Below are 19,370 nucleotides of genomic sequence, written 5' to 3' on the forward strand. Positions count from 1 at the left end.
ATTTTGAACATTTCCAGTTTTTAGCTATTATACATAAAGCTTCTTTGAACATTCATGTATAAATCTTTGTATGGATGTATGCTGCTTTATCTCTTGAGTGAATACCTAGGAGAGGACTGGCTAGATCATATGGTAATTAAATCTTTAAATTTTAAGAAACTGTGAAATAGTTTTACCGAGTTGTATCATTTTACATTCCCATTAGCAGTGTGTAAGACTTGCAGTTCCTTTACATCCTTGCAAAAACTTAGAATGGTCAATTTTTGTTATTCTTGGAAATGTGTAGCAGTATCTCATGGTTTTAATTTGCATTTTCCTAATGGCAAGTGATATTGAGCATCTCTTTATGTGCTTATTTCCATCCAGATATCTTTTTGTAAGGTGTTCAGAATGTTTAGTGATTTTGCATCTCTCATTTCTTTATTGGTAATTTTTATCTTTTTCCCCCCTAATTAGTTCAACTAGAGGTTTACCAATTTCATTGATTGTCCTAAACAGATTTGGTTTCATTGCATTTCTTTATTGTTTTTCTGTTTTTTAATTTATTCCCACTCTGATTTTTATTATTTCTTGCATTCTGCTTACTTGGGTTTGAGTTGCTCTTCTTTTTCTACTTAACTTGTAAACTGAGATTATTGATTTGAGATCTTTCTTATATTAGAAATAAGCATTTAGAGCTAGCTATAAGTTTCTCCGTAAGTAATACTTTGGTAGCATCCTGTAAATTCTGATATATTATGTTTATATTTTTATTTGATTTGAAATACTTTTAAATTTCTCTTTGATTTCGTTCTTGACCATGGGTTATTTGCAGATATGCTATTTAGTTTCCAAATAGTTGAGGATTTTCCAGAGATCTTTGTTAATAATATTACGGGATTTAGAGAACATAGTTTGTATGACTTAAATCCCTTTAAGTTTATGGACACTTGTATAGCTCAGAATATGGTCTGTCTTGGTTAAGTGTTCCTATGTACTAGGAAAGAATGTATTCTGTTGTTGAGTAGAATATTCTCTGATTGTTCACTAGGTCATGTTAGTTGTTAGTGTTATTCAAGTCTTGCATATCCTTGAAGAATTTATTTATTCCATCAAATATTGAGAGTGGAGTCTTGAAATCGACAACTATAATTGTAAATTAGTCTGTTTCTCTTTGCAATTTTATCAGTTTTTGTTTTATGTATTTTGAAGCCCTCATTATGTGCATAAACATTTAGGGATTTTTCTGTACTCTTGATGGATTCACTTTTTCATATGAAATGAAAAAGCTTTCTTTGTTCCTGGTAATATTTATTGCTCTGTAATATAATTTGTTTGATTTTAAAGAAGCCACTTCACCTTTCTTTTGACTAGTGTTACAACAGTATATCTTTTTCCACCCTTTTATATTTAACATATTTGTGTTTTTATAGTATGTTTCTTGTTGAGTTTTGCTCTTTTACCTGACAGTTTTACCTTTTATTTCAGATGGTTAAATCATTTATATATAATGTAATATAATAAGGTTTAAATCTGTAATTTTGATATTTCTTCTCTGTTTATACTATCTGTTCTTTGTTCTCTTTTTCCTTTTATCTGACTTATTTTAGATTGCATATTTTTATGATTCTATTTCTTATAATTTTTTGGGGTGTTATTTTTGTCGTTTCTTTATATTTGATAGTATACATCTTTAACTTGTCCAATTTTAGGTGGTGTTATACCATTGCGGTATGGTATAAGAACTTTACAATAGTTTTTTTTTTTTTTTTTTAATTTTTATTTATTTACTTACGATAGTCACAGAGAGAGAGAGAGAGGCAGAGACACAGGCAGAGGGAGAAGCAGGCTCCATGCACCGGGAGCCCGATGTGGGATTCGATCCCGGGTCTCCAGGATCGCGCCCTGGGCCAAAGGCAGGCGCCAAACCGCTGCGCCACCCAGGGATCCCTTTTTTTTTTTTTTTTTTTTTTACAATAGTTTTTATTTACACTTACCCCCTTGTCCTTTCTGTTAGCATTGTCATACATTTCACTTACCCTCGTCATAAACCTCTCACTTATTATTTTGTTTAAATAGTTATTTTAAGGAAATTTGTGTAATAAAAAGTATTATACATTTACTCTTATCATCATTTCTGTTGCTCTTCTTTCCTTTGGATTGATCCACATTTCAGTCTGGTATAATTTTTCTTCTGCCTTTTATTTAACATTCTTTCAACTTTGTTTCTGAAAGGGGCTTCATTTTGTGTTACATTTGAAAGATACCTTCACTTGATATAGAATTCTCGGTTGACGATTTAAAGTATCTTAGAGGTATTGCTGTTCTCTTCTTGCTTGGATTGTTTCTGATGAGAAATCTGCTGTAACATTTACCTGTTTCTGTTTGCTTAAGTGTGTCTTTTTCTCTCCACTATGGCTGCTTTAAAAGTGTTCTCTTTATTACTAGCTTTGAGCAATTTGATTATGATGTGCCCTGATGTGGGGTTGTTTTTTTTTTGTTTTGTTTTGCTTTTTTGTTTTTTTATAGTTCTTTTTGGGCTTAGGATTTCCTGAGATTCTTGGTTCTGTAAGTTTTTAAATTTTTAGTAAATCTGGAAAATTGGCCTTTGTATATTCTGTCTCCCATTTGTTTCTTTCAGGGTCTCCAATGACATGAACAGAAGGGTATTTAAGGTTGTCTCATAGCTCTGAAGCTCTTTTTATTTTTTAAAATTCTTTTCTTCTCTTGTTTCATTTTGCTGCATGGGTTTTAAGATTTCAAGTTCACAAATTTTTTTGCAGTTTAATCTTTCATGAACCCTATCTACTATATTTTTTATCTCAGACATTGTAGTTTTCAACTATAGAAGCTCAATTCTGATCTATTTTATATCTTAGTTTATAATTTTTTAAACATATAAATACCGTTAAAATAATAACTTAATTTTCTTATCTGTAGTTTCTTACATCTGAGTCATTTTGGGGTTGATTTTGATTGATAGCTTTTTCTCCTAATTGTGGGTCTTACTTTTATATGTCTTTGCATGTCTGGTAATCTTTGATTGAATACCAGATATTATGAATTTTACCTTGTTGATTGCTGAATATTTTTGAATTCTTGTAAATATTCTTGAGCTTTGTGACATAGTTAAATGAATTGGAAACTATTTGTTCCTTTAGACTTCCAGTAATGAAGTATGGCCCCTAATACTCTACCCAGTGTTTTCTGATTTGTGAGTTTTCCATTCCTGAAATACTGAATACTGTTCCTCTGCTCTTTGGAATGATGGTTTCTCTGACTACAGGTAGTTTCTTGCTGAATACTCAAGGGGAATGCTCCACACTTTGCTGTAATTTTTTCGCTTTCCAGCTTTCTTTCTCCTTTCTCTGGCTGATTTGGAGTTCTAGCTATGTCTCATTCACTAAGGAGTCCTTCAGGTGCGGCCGGCATTCCCCTTCCCTGCCATTATCTTTCATAAAGAAGTAACTGAGACAACTTTTTTATGCCAGGACTCTAACCCTAGCTGGAAATTTCTCGTCTTCACCGAGTATAGGTTTGGGACATGATCTTAGTTATAAATTAGTTTATGTTGTTTGACTTATTCAGGGTTTATTTTGCAAAAAGGACGCATGGTCATTGTTTTTATTCTTTGAATGTGGTTATTTATTTATTTATTTATTTAAATATTATTTTTAAAATTATTTATTGGAGAGAGAGTGCGTGTGCTGGAGAGCAAGCTAGAGAGTGAGAGAGTACAAGCAGGGGGAGGGGCAGCGGGAGAGGGAGAAGCAGGCTCCCCACTGAGCAGGGAGCCTGATGCCACCAATGCACCGATGCCAATGCTATACTCCATCCCAGGACCCTGGGATCATGACCTGAGCCAAAGGCAGACTCTTAACTGACTGAGCCGCCCAGGTGCCCTTTGAATGCAGTTAAATAGTCATTTCCTAGTTATAGTTTCTTAGCTTATCCGTAATTTAATCACACCAAATAAGAATTACCCCTGCCATGTAGAATTATGCCCTGATTCTAGTGTTTTAATTTTCTCTTGTTTCCTTTTTAAAAATGATTATGGAAATATTAGTAAAGAATAGTGACATTATTATTTATCTCATTGTTGCTGGAACTTTGATCAGTTATTATTATAACTGCCACAGGCCATTGTGACATTGTAACAGAGAACTTTAAACTGTTGATTTTTGGTGAAATACTGAAATTTTGTTTTTTTTGTTTGTTTTGCTAAAGAATTTTGTTGACGTCAATGAAAATAACATTTGGGTCTTCATGTTGTTACTTGAATGTTCCTATATTTCATATGCTTTTTTTTTTTTAATTAATTTATTTATTTATGATAGTCACACAGAGAGAGAGAGAGGCAGAGACACAGGCAGAAGGAGAGGCAGAGACACAGGCAGAGGGAGAGGCAGGCTCCATGCACCGGGAGCCTGATGTGGGATTCGATCCCGGGTCTCCAGGATCGCGCCCTGGGCCAAAGGCAGGCGCTAAACCGCTGCGCCACCCAGGGATCCCTCATATGCTTTTAATCTGTGTTGTTCAAACAGAGGTGGTCCTGAGGATGATTCCAGCCACATCTTGAGTATTGATGAGAAGAATAAATTGGGAGCCAGGATTATCAAGGCAGAGATGATGGGAAATATGGTAAGTCTTCTGTGTTGTTCTTAGGAGAATAGACATTAACTCTTTAACTCTTACAAGTAATTTTGGGAGTTTCTTTGCAATGTGGATGTAGCACAGTTTGAAAATAACTGCTGTTTATTTATTCTTTAAAGAAATTCTTGAATATTTCTAAAAACAGTTCTGTCTACTTCTAAATAAAATGTCTTGTCAGATTTTTGAAATTTAAGATCATAGGGAACAAAATGTTTTTAAAATTTCCTTTCTACTTTGGACTTCTAGCATAGCTTATTTGAAGGAGATAAAGGTGGCATTGTCTTCTTTCCCTGTTTTAGTTACATATTATTAAGAGTGTGAATTTCTTTCTTAGATTTCTTTACTTAGGAATCTCACAAATGAGCTTCTAAAAAAGATGGTTAATTCACTTGTCCAAATTGTAATGGAGTATGTTTATGCCTGATAAGCATTAGATTTTTGTATAAGTTAGTTCATTTAGTTTTCATAATAGTGTTATGATTTAAGACTGATTTACCTCAGAATTTAAAAAAAATGGGGATGATTTGGTGAGAGCTACACCCATATATATTTATTGATTACTTATGTATTATAGTGTCACATTTCTGATGTACTAGTACATGTTACATTATGCATGGTGGGATAGGAAAGCCAGACAGCTTTGCATGTCTTGACAGTAGATTCCCTCATGGTCATATGAATGTATTCATCTCAGACCCAAATATCAGTGATCTTTAAGTGGTTTCCCTTTTGTTGTACTATCAGTGTGACACTATTCAGTAGAATAAAAGGTGGTCGAACAAGATGCTTCTATTTTTGTTAGTTTGTGTGTCTAATACAAGGCTTATCTTGCTCTTTCTCTTTGAATCTGGTCTTTGGAAACACTGAACTTCAGCCCACCCCAGAAATTGGTAAGAGAGGCCAAACTACCACCAACAATAATAATAGCAGGAAATAAGTTTGAGTTTTGAGAGCACAAAGGAATTAGTTTAAAATAGTGAAAGAGAGGTCCTAACCAAATTAGGAAGCTAATTTATGTTAAAAGAAGTGTTCCTTTGGTCATGAACCATTGTGGTAGAGAATACTATTCTTTGCTTGTCATGTAATTCTATTTGTTTAATTTGTTTCTTTGTGTGTCAGTTGTTTTATATAAATTTTTATAGACTTTCTAGAGTAAAAGTGAGATATATTTAGAGTTCTAATTTAAATTTCTCAATAATAAAGAAGGTAATATTTAAATCTTGTTAAGGCTTTCTTGTTACAGTAACTGAATTTTTGAGTATTGAATGTTTATAGTATCCAGAGAATTAGAAAAAAGTCGTTCTTGAGGTTGTATATTTTCTTCATGCCCCTGTCTCTCCTCTAGAATATATGTCCTTGTAATTATTTACCTTCAAAGCATAAACAAATACCATGGGTATTTGAGAAGTGTGTAACTGAGATAAATTCATTAAAAAGCAATTTACTAGTCTCTGAGTTGGTGGTTGAATTCAGGCTTTGGCTACCTCAGTGTTCACTAGGCTATTTTCCCTTCTGTTGTTTAAATTTGAAGTACTCTACACTGAGGAATTAAGCTATATATGACACCTATTTTTCTTGTTTTTCTCTTTTTTTGTTGTTGGTTTTTTTTTTTTTTCACTTTGAAGGAATTAGCAGAACGACTTAAAGCTCAACTTGAAAAGGCAAATAAATTCAAAGAAACTATAACACAGATATCAGCAAAAAAATCTGGGGTAGAGGTAAGTGATGAAAGTTTGTAGGTATATAATGACCTTGTATAATACTACTACTTGGCAGTGGTAATATTTTAATGTAAAATGTCTCTATATCTGTGTTGGTGTATTTATATGTATTTGCTTGTTTTTAAAATTTATTTTTGTATATATTCTCTCATGTTCCACCAGTGTGTTCTAGTGGAAAAAAGCTTAAGCCAGAGAGACCCTATTTTATTTTGGACTCTACCATTTACTGATACTTTGATTTCATAGAATACACTCTGGTCCTTAAATTCTTCCCCTAAAGAATGAGAAACTTCAATTTGGTATCTGTTTCATAAAAAAACAAAATATTTTGTTCCAGGATTCATGCATCCATCTATTAGTGAGCAGGATGGATAAAAATGCCTGCCTGCATGGAGTTTCATTTGGGTCGGGAGAGACAGCACACATTAAACATAATAAATTCTGTAGCATATTAGAAAGTTAGACACCAGTGGAAGGCTAGTGGGATCTTGAGTGCCCTGTGGCTTTGAGTACACAAGCTTATTATGGTTGAAAAAGTGACAAAAAAAAAAAAAAAGTGACAAGATTTGAAGTGAAACAGTGGATCCTTGTATCTGGGTGAAGAGCAATCGGGGCATGAGGAGCAGAGGGTTCTCAAAGATTGGAAAAGCAGGGAGCCTATTGTTGCTGGAGGGGAATGGTTGGAAGACAGGGAAGTTAGAAGATCCAGGTTAGAGAGGCCATGGGAGGCCTGATCATGTGAAGCTTGAAAGTCAGGATGAGGAAGTGTGTTTTTATTCTGAATGAGGTGGCATTAAAGGGTTTCCAGGAGAAGATATATTTTACAGGATTATCCTGGCTTCTTTGTTAAGAGTAAATTGAAGAAGCATGAGAGTAGAAGCTGGAATGTAGAAAGGTTCTGGCAATAATCACACAAAGAATAGTAATGGCTTTGACCAAGATAGTAGCCTAGGAGATGGTTAGAAGTGGTTAGATTCTTATATGCATAAATGTTTCCTGTGTATAGTTTGAAAGGAGAGTAGAGAGGATTTTTATAATGGTTTAGATGAGAGGGGTGTATGAAATACAGAGGGGAGGCAAAATGACTTCAAAGTTTTAAAGCCTGAGCAGCTGGAAGAATAGAGTGGCTGTTCTTGGAGGTGTAGAAAGAAGAGGGGAGTATGTTTTTGGGAAAAAAGTAGTAGTTCTATTTTTAGATATGTTGGATTTGGATGTCTTTTTTTAAATTATTTTTTAAATTTTAAAAATATTTTTAAATTTTATTCACTCATAAGAGACACACACAGAGAGGCAGAGACATTCGCAGAGGGAGAAGGAGCTCCCCGCAGGGAGCCTGATGCGGGACTCAATCCCAGGACCTCAGGATCATGCCCTGAGCCGAAGGCAGATGCTCAACCACTGAGCCACCCAGGTGCCCCTGGATGTCTTTTAGATGTGGAACAAATAGAAATGTAAGGGAGACAGGTTGATGTTGGAAATTAGGGAATTCTGAACTGGAATTGGAGAGCTCTTGACATTTGACATGGTATTTAACTCCATTATAATCACATGAAATCAGTGCAGGAGTTAAATGTAGATAGGAAAAGTTGAAGGGCTGAAATGGGTGTATTACAGTGTTGAGAGGATTATAATGAGATTTATAACTAATTTTAAAGGATTGCTCTCAAAGATTAATATGTATAATTTAATATCTGTATGTGAGGAGATGAGAATATATGAAGTCAAGTTCCATAGGGTATTCTTCAAGCTAGTATTATTGATGATTTAGATCATAGTAGAGACTATGTTTGTAAAATTGGCTGTTTTTACTACGTTGTACCAACTCCTATTTTAAAAAAGTGGTTAACTTAGGTGTCCATTGATAGATGAATAGATAAAGAAGATGTGGTAATGTATACAAGTGGAATATTACTCACCCATCAAAAATGAAACCTTGCCATTTGCAATGATGTGGATGGAACTGGAGGGTATTATACTGAGATAAGTCAGTCAGAGAAAGACAATTATCATATGCTCTCACTTGTGGAATTTAAGAAATGAAACAAAAGATCAGAGGGGAAGAGAGGAAAAAATAAGATGAAATCAGAGAGGGAGACAAACCATAAGAGACTCTTAACTCTAGGAAACAAACTGAGAGTTACTGGAGAGGAGGGGGATGGAGAGATGGGATACCTAGGTGATGAGCATTAAGGAGGTCACATGATGTGATGAGCACTTGGGTGTTGTATGCAACTGATGAATTACTGACCTGAAACCAATAATATATTATATATTAATTAATTGAATTAAAAAAATTAAAAAGTGGTTCACTTAACATTTCTTACACAGATTAAGGAGTTGAAAGTAAGACACTGCAAGTAGAGTTACAAAGTAGGGACTTACAGAGGAAGCTGGACCCAGGGGCACTGTATGGTTGGTCTTATGCACTTCAGCCATACTTAGGTTTTTAAGGTCCTTGTGATCATAGAACTTTTATACTCTTAACACTTCTGTGTGGTCTCTTTGTGCTAACTCTGTTAAATCCCAGATCCTCCTATGATGTGACCTTCCATAGATGCGCCCCATTTTCCAGCCTCACTTCCAAGGCCCTCATATAACGTATATGTCACTCTGACATTTACATGTGCTACTAATTTTCTGTGCCAGAGATCACCCTCTTGAAGTTTGTCCACTTTTCAATTTGTCTTTACTTCCTTCTGAAGCCTTTTTTTTCATTCTCTCAAAAAATTGTGACCTATTCTTATTTTGAGACTTAAGGCCCGTAAAGTATTCTCTGTGGCATTTATCTTTTCAGGTGATATATATTTGTATTCTAGTCGTCAGCCTGTAATCTATACCTGTTTCTTTCCCAACACTTGTCACTTTATACAAAAGGGTTCTAAAGCTGTGACTGGACTTCAGGGGATTCTTGAAATTGAAAGCAATTCAACTGAAAAAACTAAAGCAGATCTTCTTTTAAATAACTTTTTTTCCTGTTGTTTTAAGGATATCCTAAAGTAACTGTATCTCCTCTCTTGAGCAAATAAGTTTATAATATTACTAATATCTGTGATTTTTAGATCCTCCTAGCTTCTGAGCAGTGAACCACATAACCCAGTGGAGCAGGATTCAAAGTCGTATTCAAAGTAGTACACAAAATTGACTTTCTGTTTGTAAACTCTTCAGGAAACTGAATAGCCTTGAAGCTTCATATAGAAAGATTTTTATTCTAAGGATTTTTTGACCACAAAGAAAACTTTATCTTCTCTGCAGAGACTGTACACTTGCACATTTTGTTCAAGCCTTACCAGACATACATGCAAAACCTTTACACACAACTCTGATAGAATTCTCTGCTGCCAGTAAAGTCATTTATTCTCCCAAGGCCAGGGCCTTGACTCAACTGCCTTTCAGAGTACTTTTGTTGAGAAATGAGAATAGAATGCAGAGTTGTTTCCTACTTCACAGAAATTTCCTGACTTATTAGAGGAAAATCCTGAGATGTTTCTTATAAAAATTTTGTGCTTTGGGAGAAAATCTCATTCATAGAACAGTTGAATGAAGAGGAGAGCTTTCATTGCATAGTTTGTGTTAGAAATGCTAGGCTGTATGAACAAGGTAAATCTCATGATTCAGCAATCTATGAATATTGTTTTGGCTCTAGTGAACAGCCATCAGCACTTGTAATTATTAGTTTGCTTATTTTCCTTCCTTTTTAGAGAGTGAAGTATTCAGTATTTAGGACAAGGGCTGTTTCTCTCAGTTCATATGTTGTGCCTGGAGTAACACATGGCATATTGTAGACAACCCCAAGAAACACTTGAAGTATGTGTTATACAAGTGCCTTCAATTAATTTTATCACTGAGAGTTTTCTACTTAAAAATGATCTGTGAACCTCAGAATCCTCTGGTCTGGCCTTCCCACAAGTACACTTTAATACCTTATTGAAATAGTAACACTACTGCATAGTATATCCATCACACTAGTGCTTGGACACTGAGTGATAAGCTATGGAAGATGACCAGTTCTCTATCAGGACAGGTCGAATCCTAATCCTCTAATGTAATAGATCCTCGTCTGCATTTTGTAACTTCTCCCTCTTAATGATCCTTCAGTGGAATCACATTGTCGACACATTTAATCTAAGGGAATTCAGCTCTACACTTTGTTTTTTACAATAGTGCACCCAAATCAGTTTACCATTCATGGTGGATAATGAAGTAGTCATTGCGTGATGGTTCAAGGGCTGTAAAATTCTTTTTGCGTGGCTGGCAAAAAAAGAGAAAAAAATTTTTACAGTTCCTGGACAGCTCTGCGGAAGGTTTCATAGACATTCTCCTGAAAGAAACTGAGGAATTAATGGAATTAATTAGAGGGCCTCGGAGAAACATTAACTAATGAATAATTGAAACAAACTCATCTGTGGCATTTTGTATATAAAGTCAGGTACTTGATTGGTGGTGATGTAAAATATTTCCAATTGTAGTTTGACCATACTTGACCTTCACACTGTGTTTTGACTCGGATTCTTGAATACATGGTGAGTTTACTGTAACACAATTGCTGTGATTCCCATACTATAGGTACACCTACACTGTTTTCCTGTGTTTGGCATTCCAGTCTCTGCAACTGATCCTCATAAACACAGTAAAAGAGAAAAAAATTTAATTACAAGATTGAAATGGCTGTTGTGTTGATGCCTTGCCTTTCATTTTTAAGTGGTGAGGTTTGACCTTCATTCAGCAAATACTTTTCAGTTCCTTTGTAGAAATCACATGTATTCTCAGTTTTCTAAATTGAGTATTTTAAATCTAAAATAAACATTGTAGCCTTGCATTTATTCCACTGTTCACCAGTTGCATCACCATGGGTATACTTTACTTGGTAGTTCAGTCTTTCCTGCCACAGAGATCTTCTCCTCCTTTAGTCATTTTCCTGGCCAAGCAAAACAGGTCTGGGATGTACCTATTTTGTATATAATTCTCCTTCTTTTATTCCCTTCCCTAAATTATCTGATTTCTGTGGTCTACAATTAGAAGTATTTTCTATGCATTACTTATTTCTTTAAATAGACTCTTTCTTTCTTTCTTTTTTTTTTTTGAAAGATTTTATTTATTTATTCATGAGAGACACACAGAGAGAGGCAGAGACACAGGCAGAGGGAGAAGCAGGGTTCCCAGCGGGGAGCCCGATGGGAGACTCGATCCTAGTACTCCAGGATCACGACCTGAGCCAAAGGCAGATGCTCAACCACTGAGCTATCCAGGCATCCCTAAGTAGACTATTTCTAAAGAGTAAATATTTTAAGCTAAATTAAAGCCAAACAATTTCATAGATGATACGTAAATACACATTTTATAGTAACATAGACTCTTAGATCTGTTCACTCTTGCATCTTGTATCAAATTCCTCATGAAATAGTGTTGGCATTACCTGCTAAATATCTCTTAAATCTGCTGTTTTCTTTTCTTATCTACTTTATAAGTGTCAGTTCTTTGCCATCATCATCTGGACCTCTGCCTCACTTTCCCTCCAGGCTCATTGCCTTTGCACAAATCATTTCCTTTGCTTAGACATATTATCCTTCCTTCCCTCTATTTCCTTATCACCTCCTGTTCATCCTTAAAATCTTAACTCAGACATCATATTTTCCTTTGGAAAGCATTCTCTGTGGAAAGAAAACTTATAAATAAGATCAGTTATACAAATATATAATTACAGCTTTGATGGTACTTCAAAGGAAAAGTATAGACATGTGGGGATAGTGAAGAGGGCCCAGTGCAATCTGGGCATCCAGAGAATGTTTTGAGGCCGTAGCCATTAATTTTGGATCTTATCATCATGTTTGTAACTTTGCCAAGGGAAAAGCTTTTCTCTTTATGACAACTCTCTGTAAGACTTCTTTCTAAGCCACAGAAATAATCTTTAGCACAGCTGCTAAGTGTGAATGGTGACCCGTAGACATCAGTCATGGAATAGGAAACATCAGCTTGAATGACTTGTTGGCCATTTGAGGTAGGATTTTTTATTTAAAAAAAATTTTTTATTGTTTCATGAAAAGTATTCTCTCAAATGTAATAATTTAGAGCAACTTGTAATAATTTGGATAGTTGTGATCATATATATATCATGTTGAATTTTGGTATGAAGAATTCTTTTGTGGGCTCTCTCAAATTGTGAGCCAGGGCCCTCCAGTAGTTACTAAAGCCATAACTAGTTAGATGGTTTTCTTGGAGAGGGAATGACCCAGGAACACCTCATTCTTCCACCGATTCACCTCTGTTTCCTCAAATGCTCATCATTCTACTGTCATCAGCGTTTCATTCCTTTTTTTTTTTTTTTTTTCTGTTGTATAATTAAATTTAAGGGAAAAATGAAATGCTACTGTATTTGGGCAGTAGTGAGTCCGGAGACTTCCATGTTCTCTTGAAGGGTTTGATTCTAATACATTGTTTTCCAGATTTTGTGGGGAGGTCATGGAAGAATGAGGATTTATATCGTATATTTGCAATTTAAGGGTGCAATTTTAAGTGAAACAAATCAACCCCAAAGTAAATTTTATATATTTAAAAATTACTTTGGTTGTATTGTAGTATGCATAACAAGTTAGTTATAAGAAGTCAAATTTAATGTGTTTTTAGGAAAGCTAAAAATAAAAGTTTTTTTTTTTTTTTTTTAATGCTGTTTTCTTATTTGGGGAGGTGATCATTTTATTCAGGGGCTCCAGGGAAAGGCCAAAGAGCTGATAGGACAAGATTGGTGTCCTCGGCCCAGCTGTGATCGCCCCAGCTTTAGAGTTGAGGAAAACAATATGCAGTTTTCAGTTTTGTAGTGTGTAAATATTCACATACCAGACATGTTCTGTGGTAGACAGTTGCTAATAAAGATTTATGAGAAAGAAAAAATAAAATTAGTGATTGGGACTAAACACAACAAAACAAGGAAACAAACACTATAAATTATATCATAATGAATCATAGAAAAAGTTTATGGTATTTGTTATGTTCCTATCTACCCAGAAATACCCAGTATATCACCCATGTGTGATTTTCCAAATTAAGTCTAAATATTAAGTGATGAAATATAGTTTGGTTTAGAAATCTGTGCCATTGGAGCATTCTAGGTTATGTTTAATAAAGAATTATTACCGTAAAGAAAACCACTTTGCTTCTAATTCCTTTAGTAATATTTTTTACTTAGTTTCTGTTTCTAAGTTTATTTCATTAAGTTTCAAGACATAATTTTATTTTTCAGGACAGTGGTATTAATTGATGTGTATAGTATTATAGCTGCTACTATTAATAGTAATAGATGGTATTTTTTGAGAGCATGCTATGTGCCAGGACTTGTCTTAATCATTTATTTGTAGAAATTTATTTAATTCTCATTAAAATTCTATGAAGTCATTTATCTTCATTTTTTGAATAAATTAAGTACAGGATGATGTGAGTCTCAGCTAAGTTTTAATTTGGTGGCAAGAAATGAGGTTAGGGATGTGTGTGCAATTTAAAATTATTTAAAGTCGGGATGCCTGGGTGGCTCAGCGGTTAAACACCTGCCTTCAGCCCAGGGCGTGATCTTGGAATCCCAGGATCGAATCCCACATCAGGCTCCCTGCATGGAGTCTGCTTCTCTCTCCGCTTATGTCTCTGCCTCGCTCTCTGTGTCTCTCATGAATGAATAAATAAAATCTTTTTAAAATAAATAAAATTATTTCAAGTCCATAAATTATTTAAAAATAATTCCTTTGACATAGATGGATGAACTGATGTTTGAAATATAAAATCTTACCTAGATATTGAAACTACTTTTTCATATGTGACACTTATGCAAGTTCTAAACACAAAAATTTATTTGCCCTGAAAAGCTCACACAATTAAATAGAAAATTTCTATTATAATAGCACATGGGCTTTAAAATAAACTAAAGAATATTTTTCTTTATTTTTTTATTCTTAGGTGACTTCTAATTACAAGTATAATATGCATTCTTTATAGAAATGTGGAAAAATAAAGGAGAAAATGAATCACCCCAAATCCTACCACTCAGGGATTATACACTGATAAAATATTTTGAAGTATTTCCCTCCAGTTTTATTGCCTGCCTGCCTACCTTCCTTCCTTCTTAATGACATGTTAAATATTTTTGTACGATTGACAAAGCAATGCAAAGAAGACAAAAAAAAATCTACATTTAAAAAATATTTTTGATGTTTCCCTCAAGTGTCCATTATAACTGTACAAACACATGCATAATTTTACATAATTATAGTCTTTTTTTATTTTGCTTTTCTCTATTCTGTCAACTTTTTTCCATGCTGCACAGTTATTTATTATTAAATGAAATTATAATCATATCAGCATATTTAGTGTCCCAATAATATAATTTCTAAAATTTATTTTAGGAAAGGAGACTGAAGAAATTTAGAATGACCCATTTCTCCCTGCAAATTTGCCTACAAAAAAAAAAAAAAATCACATTTCTCTTAGCAGCTACTCAAAACTTTTGCCATTCTCTCCAGATTCCCTGCTTTATTCTTAGCGGTCTCTTTGCTTCCTGCCTAATGATTGGGAAAACAGAGATTATAAGGTTGAACGTTTTCAATGTCTATCTTTTGACCCTGTCCCCAGAAGATGAATCTTTCTGCATCTCTCTCTTTTTTTTAATTTTTTAAAATTTTATTTTATTTATTTATGATAGGCACACAGTGAGAGAGAGAGAGAGAGAGAGAGGCAGAGACATAGGCAGAGGGAGAAGCAGGCTCCATGCACCGGGAGCCCGACGTGGGATTCGATCCCGGGTCTCCAGGATCGCGCCCTGGGCCAAAGGCAGGCGCTAAACCGCTGCGCCACCCAGGGATCCCCTCTCTGCATCTCTCATCTGGCAGTGGGAAAGGTTTTCATCTCTTTGACGGCCACGTTCTTTATCAGAGCTCTGATCTCATTCCCTTTCTGGCCTCCACCACCTTTTCCCACCCTCTCTTGTATGGAATCTTCAGTTTCTTTCTGTTAGCCTCCTTCTCATTACTTGCAAATACACTTAAGTTGCTATTTCTCTAAAACAAACAAACACCTTTCTTATTAGCCACTTCGTTGTTCTCCCCTGGCAAACCGGCAGGGCATGGTGGTTCAGGCCAAGGAGCAAGGGTGAGGGGGCAGAGCTGAGAGGGAGATGCTGTGATTTGAGGATGGTTTGTTGTTCTTTTTTTTTTTTTGGTTTGTAATTCTGAGAGGCTGCAGAGTGAGGTATGAGTGAGGAAAGAGTAAAAATCTCTGTTCTCATCCTGGCCCTAGCTTTTAGCTTCATGGTTCCGGTTAACATTTTTTTTTGTGGATGATCTGTAACTTAAGCTCTGCACTCTATGCTGAGCCCTAAGCTAGTGTTTTCCGTTGTCTGCCTTACTTTTATGGGTGTATCATAACTTCAGGATGTATAAAACCATGCCTTTACATACATAATTTTCCTTCTCTCTTTTTAAATATTTTTTAATTTAAATTCAATTTAATTAACATACAGTATATTATTAGCCTCAGAGGTAGAGTTTAGTGATTCATCAGTTGCACAAGCACCCAGTGCTCATTACATTGCGTTCCCTCCTTAATGCCCATCACCAGTTACCCCATCTCCTCTCCCCCAGCAACCCTCCGTTTGTCTCTTATGGTTTGCCTCCTTCTCTGTTTTCTTATTTTATTTTTCTTTCTCTTCCCCTATTGTTCATCTGTTTTGTTTCTTAAATTATACCTTAGTTTGAAATCATATATTTGTCTTTCCTTTATTGACTTATTTTGCTTGGCATAATACACTCTAGATCTATCCATGTCAAATGGTAAGATTTCATTCTTTCTGCTAGCTGAGTAGTATTCCATTGCGTGCACGTGCGCGCACACACACACACACACACACACACACACACACATCTTCTTTATCCATTCATCTGGGCTTTTTTTTTTTTTTAAGATTTTATTTATTTATTCATGAGAGACAGAGAAAGAGGCAGAGACACAGGCAGAGAGAGAAGCAGGCTTCATGCAGGAAGCCTGATGCGGGACTTGATCCCGGGACTCCAGGATTACGCCCTGGGCCGAAAGCAGGCACTAAACCACTGAACCACCCAGGGATCCCCTCATCTGGGCTCTTTCCACAGTTTGGCTACTGTGGGCATTGCTGCTATGAACTTTGGGGTGTAGATGCCCCTTGGATCGCAATGTTTGTATCCTTTGGGTAAATATCCAGTAGTACATTTGCTGGGTCATAGGGTAGCTCTATTTTCAGTTTTTTGAGGAACCTCCACACTGTTTTCCAGAGTAGCTGTACCAGCTTGCATTCCCACCAGTAGTGTAAGAGGTTCCCCTTTTCCGTATCCTCACTGACATTTATTGTTTCCTGAGTTGTTAATTTTAGCCATTCTGGCTGGTGTGAGGTGGTATCTCATTGTGGTTTTGATTTGTATTTCCCTGATGCTGAGTGATACTGAACACTTTTTCATGTGTCTATTGGCCATTTGTATGTCTTCTTTGGAGAAATGTCTATTCATGTCATAATTTTCCTTCTTTTAATTGCATACTCATCCTGCTGTTTTACTGAGTTAAAAACTGTGGAGGTCCTTAATTCCTTCTTCCTGCAGTACATTCAAGTGTAGTAATACTATTTAAAAAAAAAAAAAGTAATACTATTTTTACCTTGCTTTCCCCCTCCTGTACATACCTCACCTTTTTTTTAAAGATTTATTTATTTATTTATTTATTTATTCATTCATTCATTCATTCATTCATGATAGATATATAGAGAGAAAGGGAGAGGCAGAGACACAGGAAGAAGGAGAAGCAGGCTCCATGCCGGGAGCCCGTTGCGGGACTCGATCCTGGGACTCCAGGACTTCGCCCTGGGCCAAAGGCAGGCGCCAAACCGCTGAGCCACCTAGGGATCCCCACACCTTATCTTTTTACTTTCTGCCGTCACTGCCCTACTTCAGTATCCCATTGTCTCTTGCTTAGAGTATAGTTGTATCATCTCAACTGATCATCTTGCCACTCTTTCTTTGCTCATCAGAATGTTCTTTAAATTGCCACCAGGCTTAATCTAAATGCAGTTGTAATAGAGTCAAAAGAACCTGGATTTGGGCAGTTAGAACCTCAGGTTTCATGTTTGACCTTCTTTGCTCCGTTAGCCAAATTAGTTACCTAGAGACAAGAGCCTTTGAAATATTTTTGAGAACTTGAAAATGTAATATAAATTTAAAATTTTTCTAAAAAATGAATATGCCTTTACTTAGAAGTCTTTTAGCAGCACTGGATCTTTGTGCTTTGTTGGGTTTGTTTCCTTAACTTCTTAGCCCTTTACCCTTTGACCTGTGTTTCGAAAAACTCAGTTCCCTTGCACCCAAGAACATATCTGTTTCTCTATCCTGTGTGATCTGGTACTACTTGATTTATACTTTATCTTACTTAAGAGTCTAGTGGAGATTTGCATAAACTCCCTGCTTGCTCTTTCTCCTCCTCTCCTTGCCATTTAATTTATGAATTCCTTAACAACAGGATCCATATCTTGTTCACTGTATTAGACATATTCATGCTGTTGGATTATATAGTGATAGAAGTGGTTTTGAGTGGTTAAGAGTTCATTGATCTAATGGAATGAAATGCAACAATATTTCTAAAAAATGAAAGGTCCGCAATGTTTTTGATTTAATTTCATGCCAGTTATGGACCTGTCTTTTCAGATTGCTCATGATTTCATCCCAATGCTAGACAGTATAATAAAATGTGTGAAATCAGCAGTTAAATTGGTCTTGGTTGTTGAGACCTTAATCAGGCACTCAAGGCCTTCTCCAAGATGTGTGCAAACTTGCATTTAGGTGAAAGAAATTTTTTGCAGTTGAAACACATCACCAGTTAAAGGAGCATTGACAATTTACCTTTTCTTTTAGAAAGTCGGTGTTTACTAAAATACCATTTTTACTCATTTTTTTGTAGAGAAATAGAGTAATAGAAATAAGTTGTGATGGAATGACTAAAGGAGAGGAAATAGATCCTCGCTAGTAAAATGTGGCTCAATAATACATGTGTTATAAGGTTTTTAAAATTAAATGAGATATGTTTTAGAACTTTATAAAATTATGTAAATATTAACCTCTATTTGGAAAAGTTGTCTTTGTTTTTATTTTTAATTTTTAAAAAAAGATTTTATTTATTTATTCATGAGAAATACAGAGAGAGAAAGAGAGGCAGACTCATAGGCAGAGAGAGAAGCAGGCCCCTTGCAAGGAGCCTGATGTGGGACTTGATCCCGGGCCCTGGGATCACCCTCTGAGGCGAAGGCAGACACTCAACTGCTGAGCCACCCAGGCGTCCCTTACTTTGTTTTTAAATAGGAAAAATATAAGGCAGTTTTCAGGTTTTACCGCTATTGTGACATATTAAATAACATGTCCTTAAATTTATCTGTTTCATAAGCGTCAAAATAACAAAAAAAAATTGTATCAAAAGAATTCTATTATTTAAGTGTGGAAAGATTTTAGAATGTCAGTTAACATTTAAAAATTTCTCAATCTCTTTCCTTCTCTCATCCGTCTGCACCCTGGCAAATGCTGAAAGGAGCATAGTTAAAAATATAATGTAAAGTTACATGTTTTTTCAGGTAATTTCATACGTAAGGATTACGAAAAAGCAATGATGAAAGGACATTGAAGAATTGAATTGGCTTTCATATTATGCCCACGCCAGGTGTTATCCTGGTGCTAGAAAATCTTTGCTTAAAAAAATTAAAATCATTAATTAATGTGTCTCCAAATAATCCAGCTGTAGTCTAGCATTAATTTTTACTTACTCCAGCATTGACAGGGTGGCTTGAGGAACTGAAAGGTCGTGGTCCTGTTTGGAAAATTGTGGAGCAGCATTTCAGAGTGCTCTGACTAGAGGTGGATTAGTGCTATGAGGCCTTCGCTCTGTATGAGAACATAACAATCACAGACACAATATAAAAAGAGAATTGAAGGAGATGTAACATGCTTGAAAGTGAAGATACACTTCTCTGAATTG

The 19,370-nt window shown here is 35.4% G+C and overlaps 1 protein-coding gene across 2 annotated transcripts in view; it reads left to right on the plus strand.

Moving 5' to 3' along the window:
• Positions 1 to 19,370, plus strand: part of CWF19L2 (CWF19 like cell cycle control factor 2) — a 147,669-nt gene that overhangs the window by 61,830 nt on the left and 66,469 nt on the right. For both annotated transcript variants that reach the window (XM_038536318.1, XM_038536319.1), the window contains exons 9-10: positions 4,524 to 4,620; positions 6,258 to 6,350. In XM_038536318.1, coding sequence (XP_038392246.1) covers positions 4,524 to 4,620; positions 6,258 to 6,350 — 190 coding nt within the window. The remainder of the gene's footprint in view (positions 1 to 4,523; positions 4,621 to 6,257; positions 6,351 to 19,370) is intronic.

The sequence above is a fragment of the Canis lupus genome, chromosome 5 (genome assembly GCF_011100685.1).
Source record: "Canis lupus familiaris isolate Mischka breed German Shepherd chromosome 5, alternate assembly UU_Cfam_GSD_1.0, whole genome shotgun sequence".
NCBI classification, from domain to species: Eukaryota; Metazoa; Chordata; class Mammalia; order Carnivora; family Canidae; genus Canis; species Canis lupus.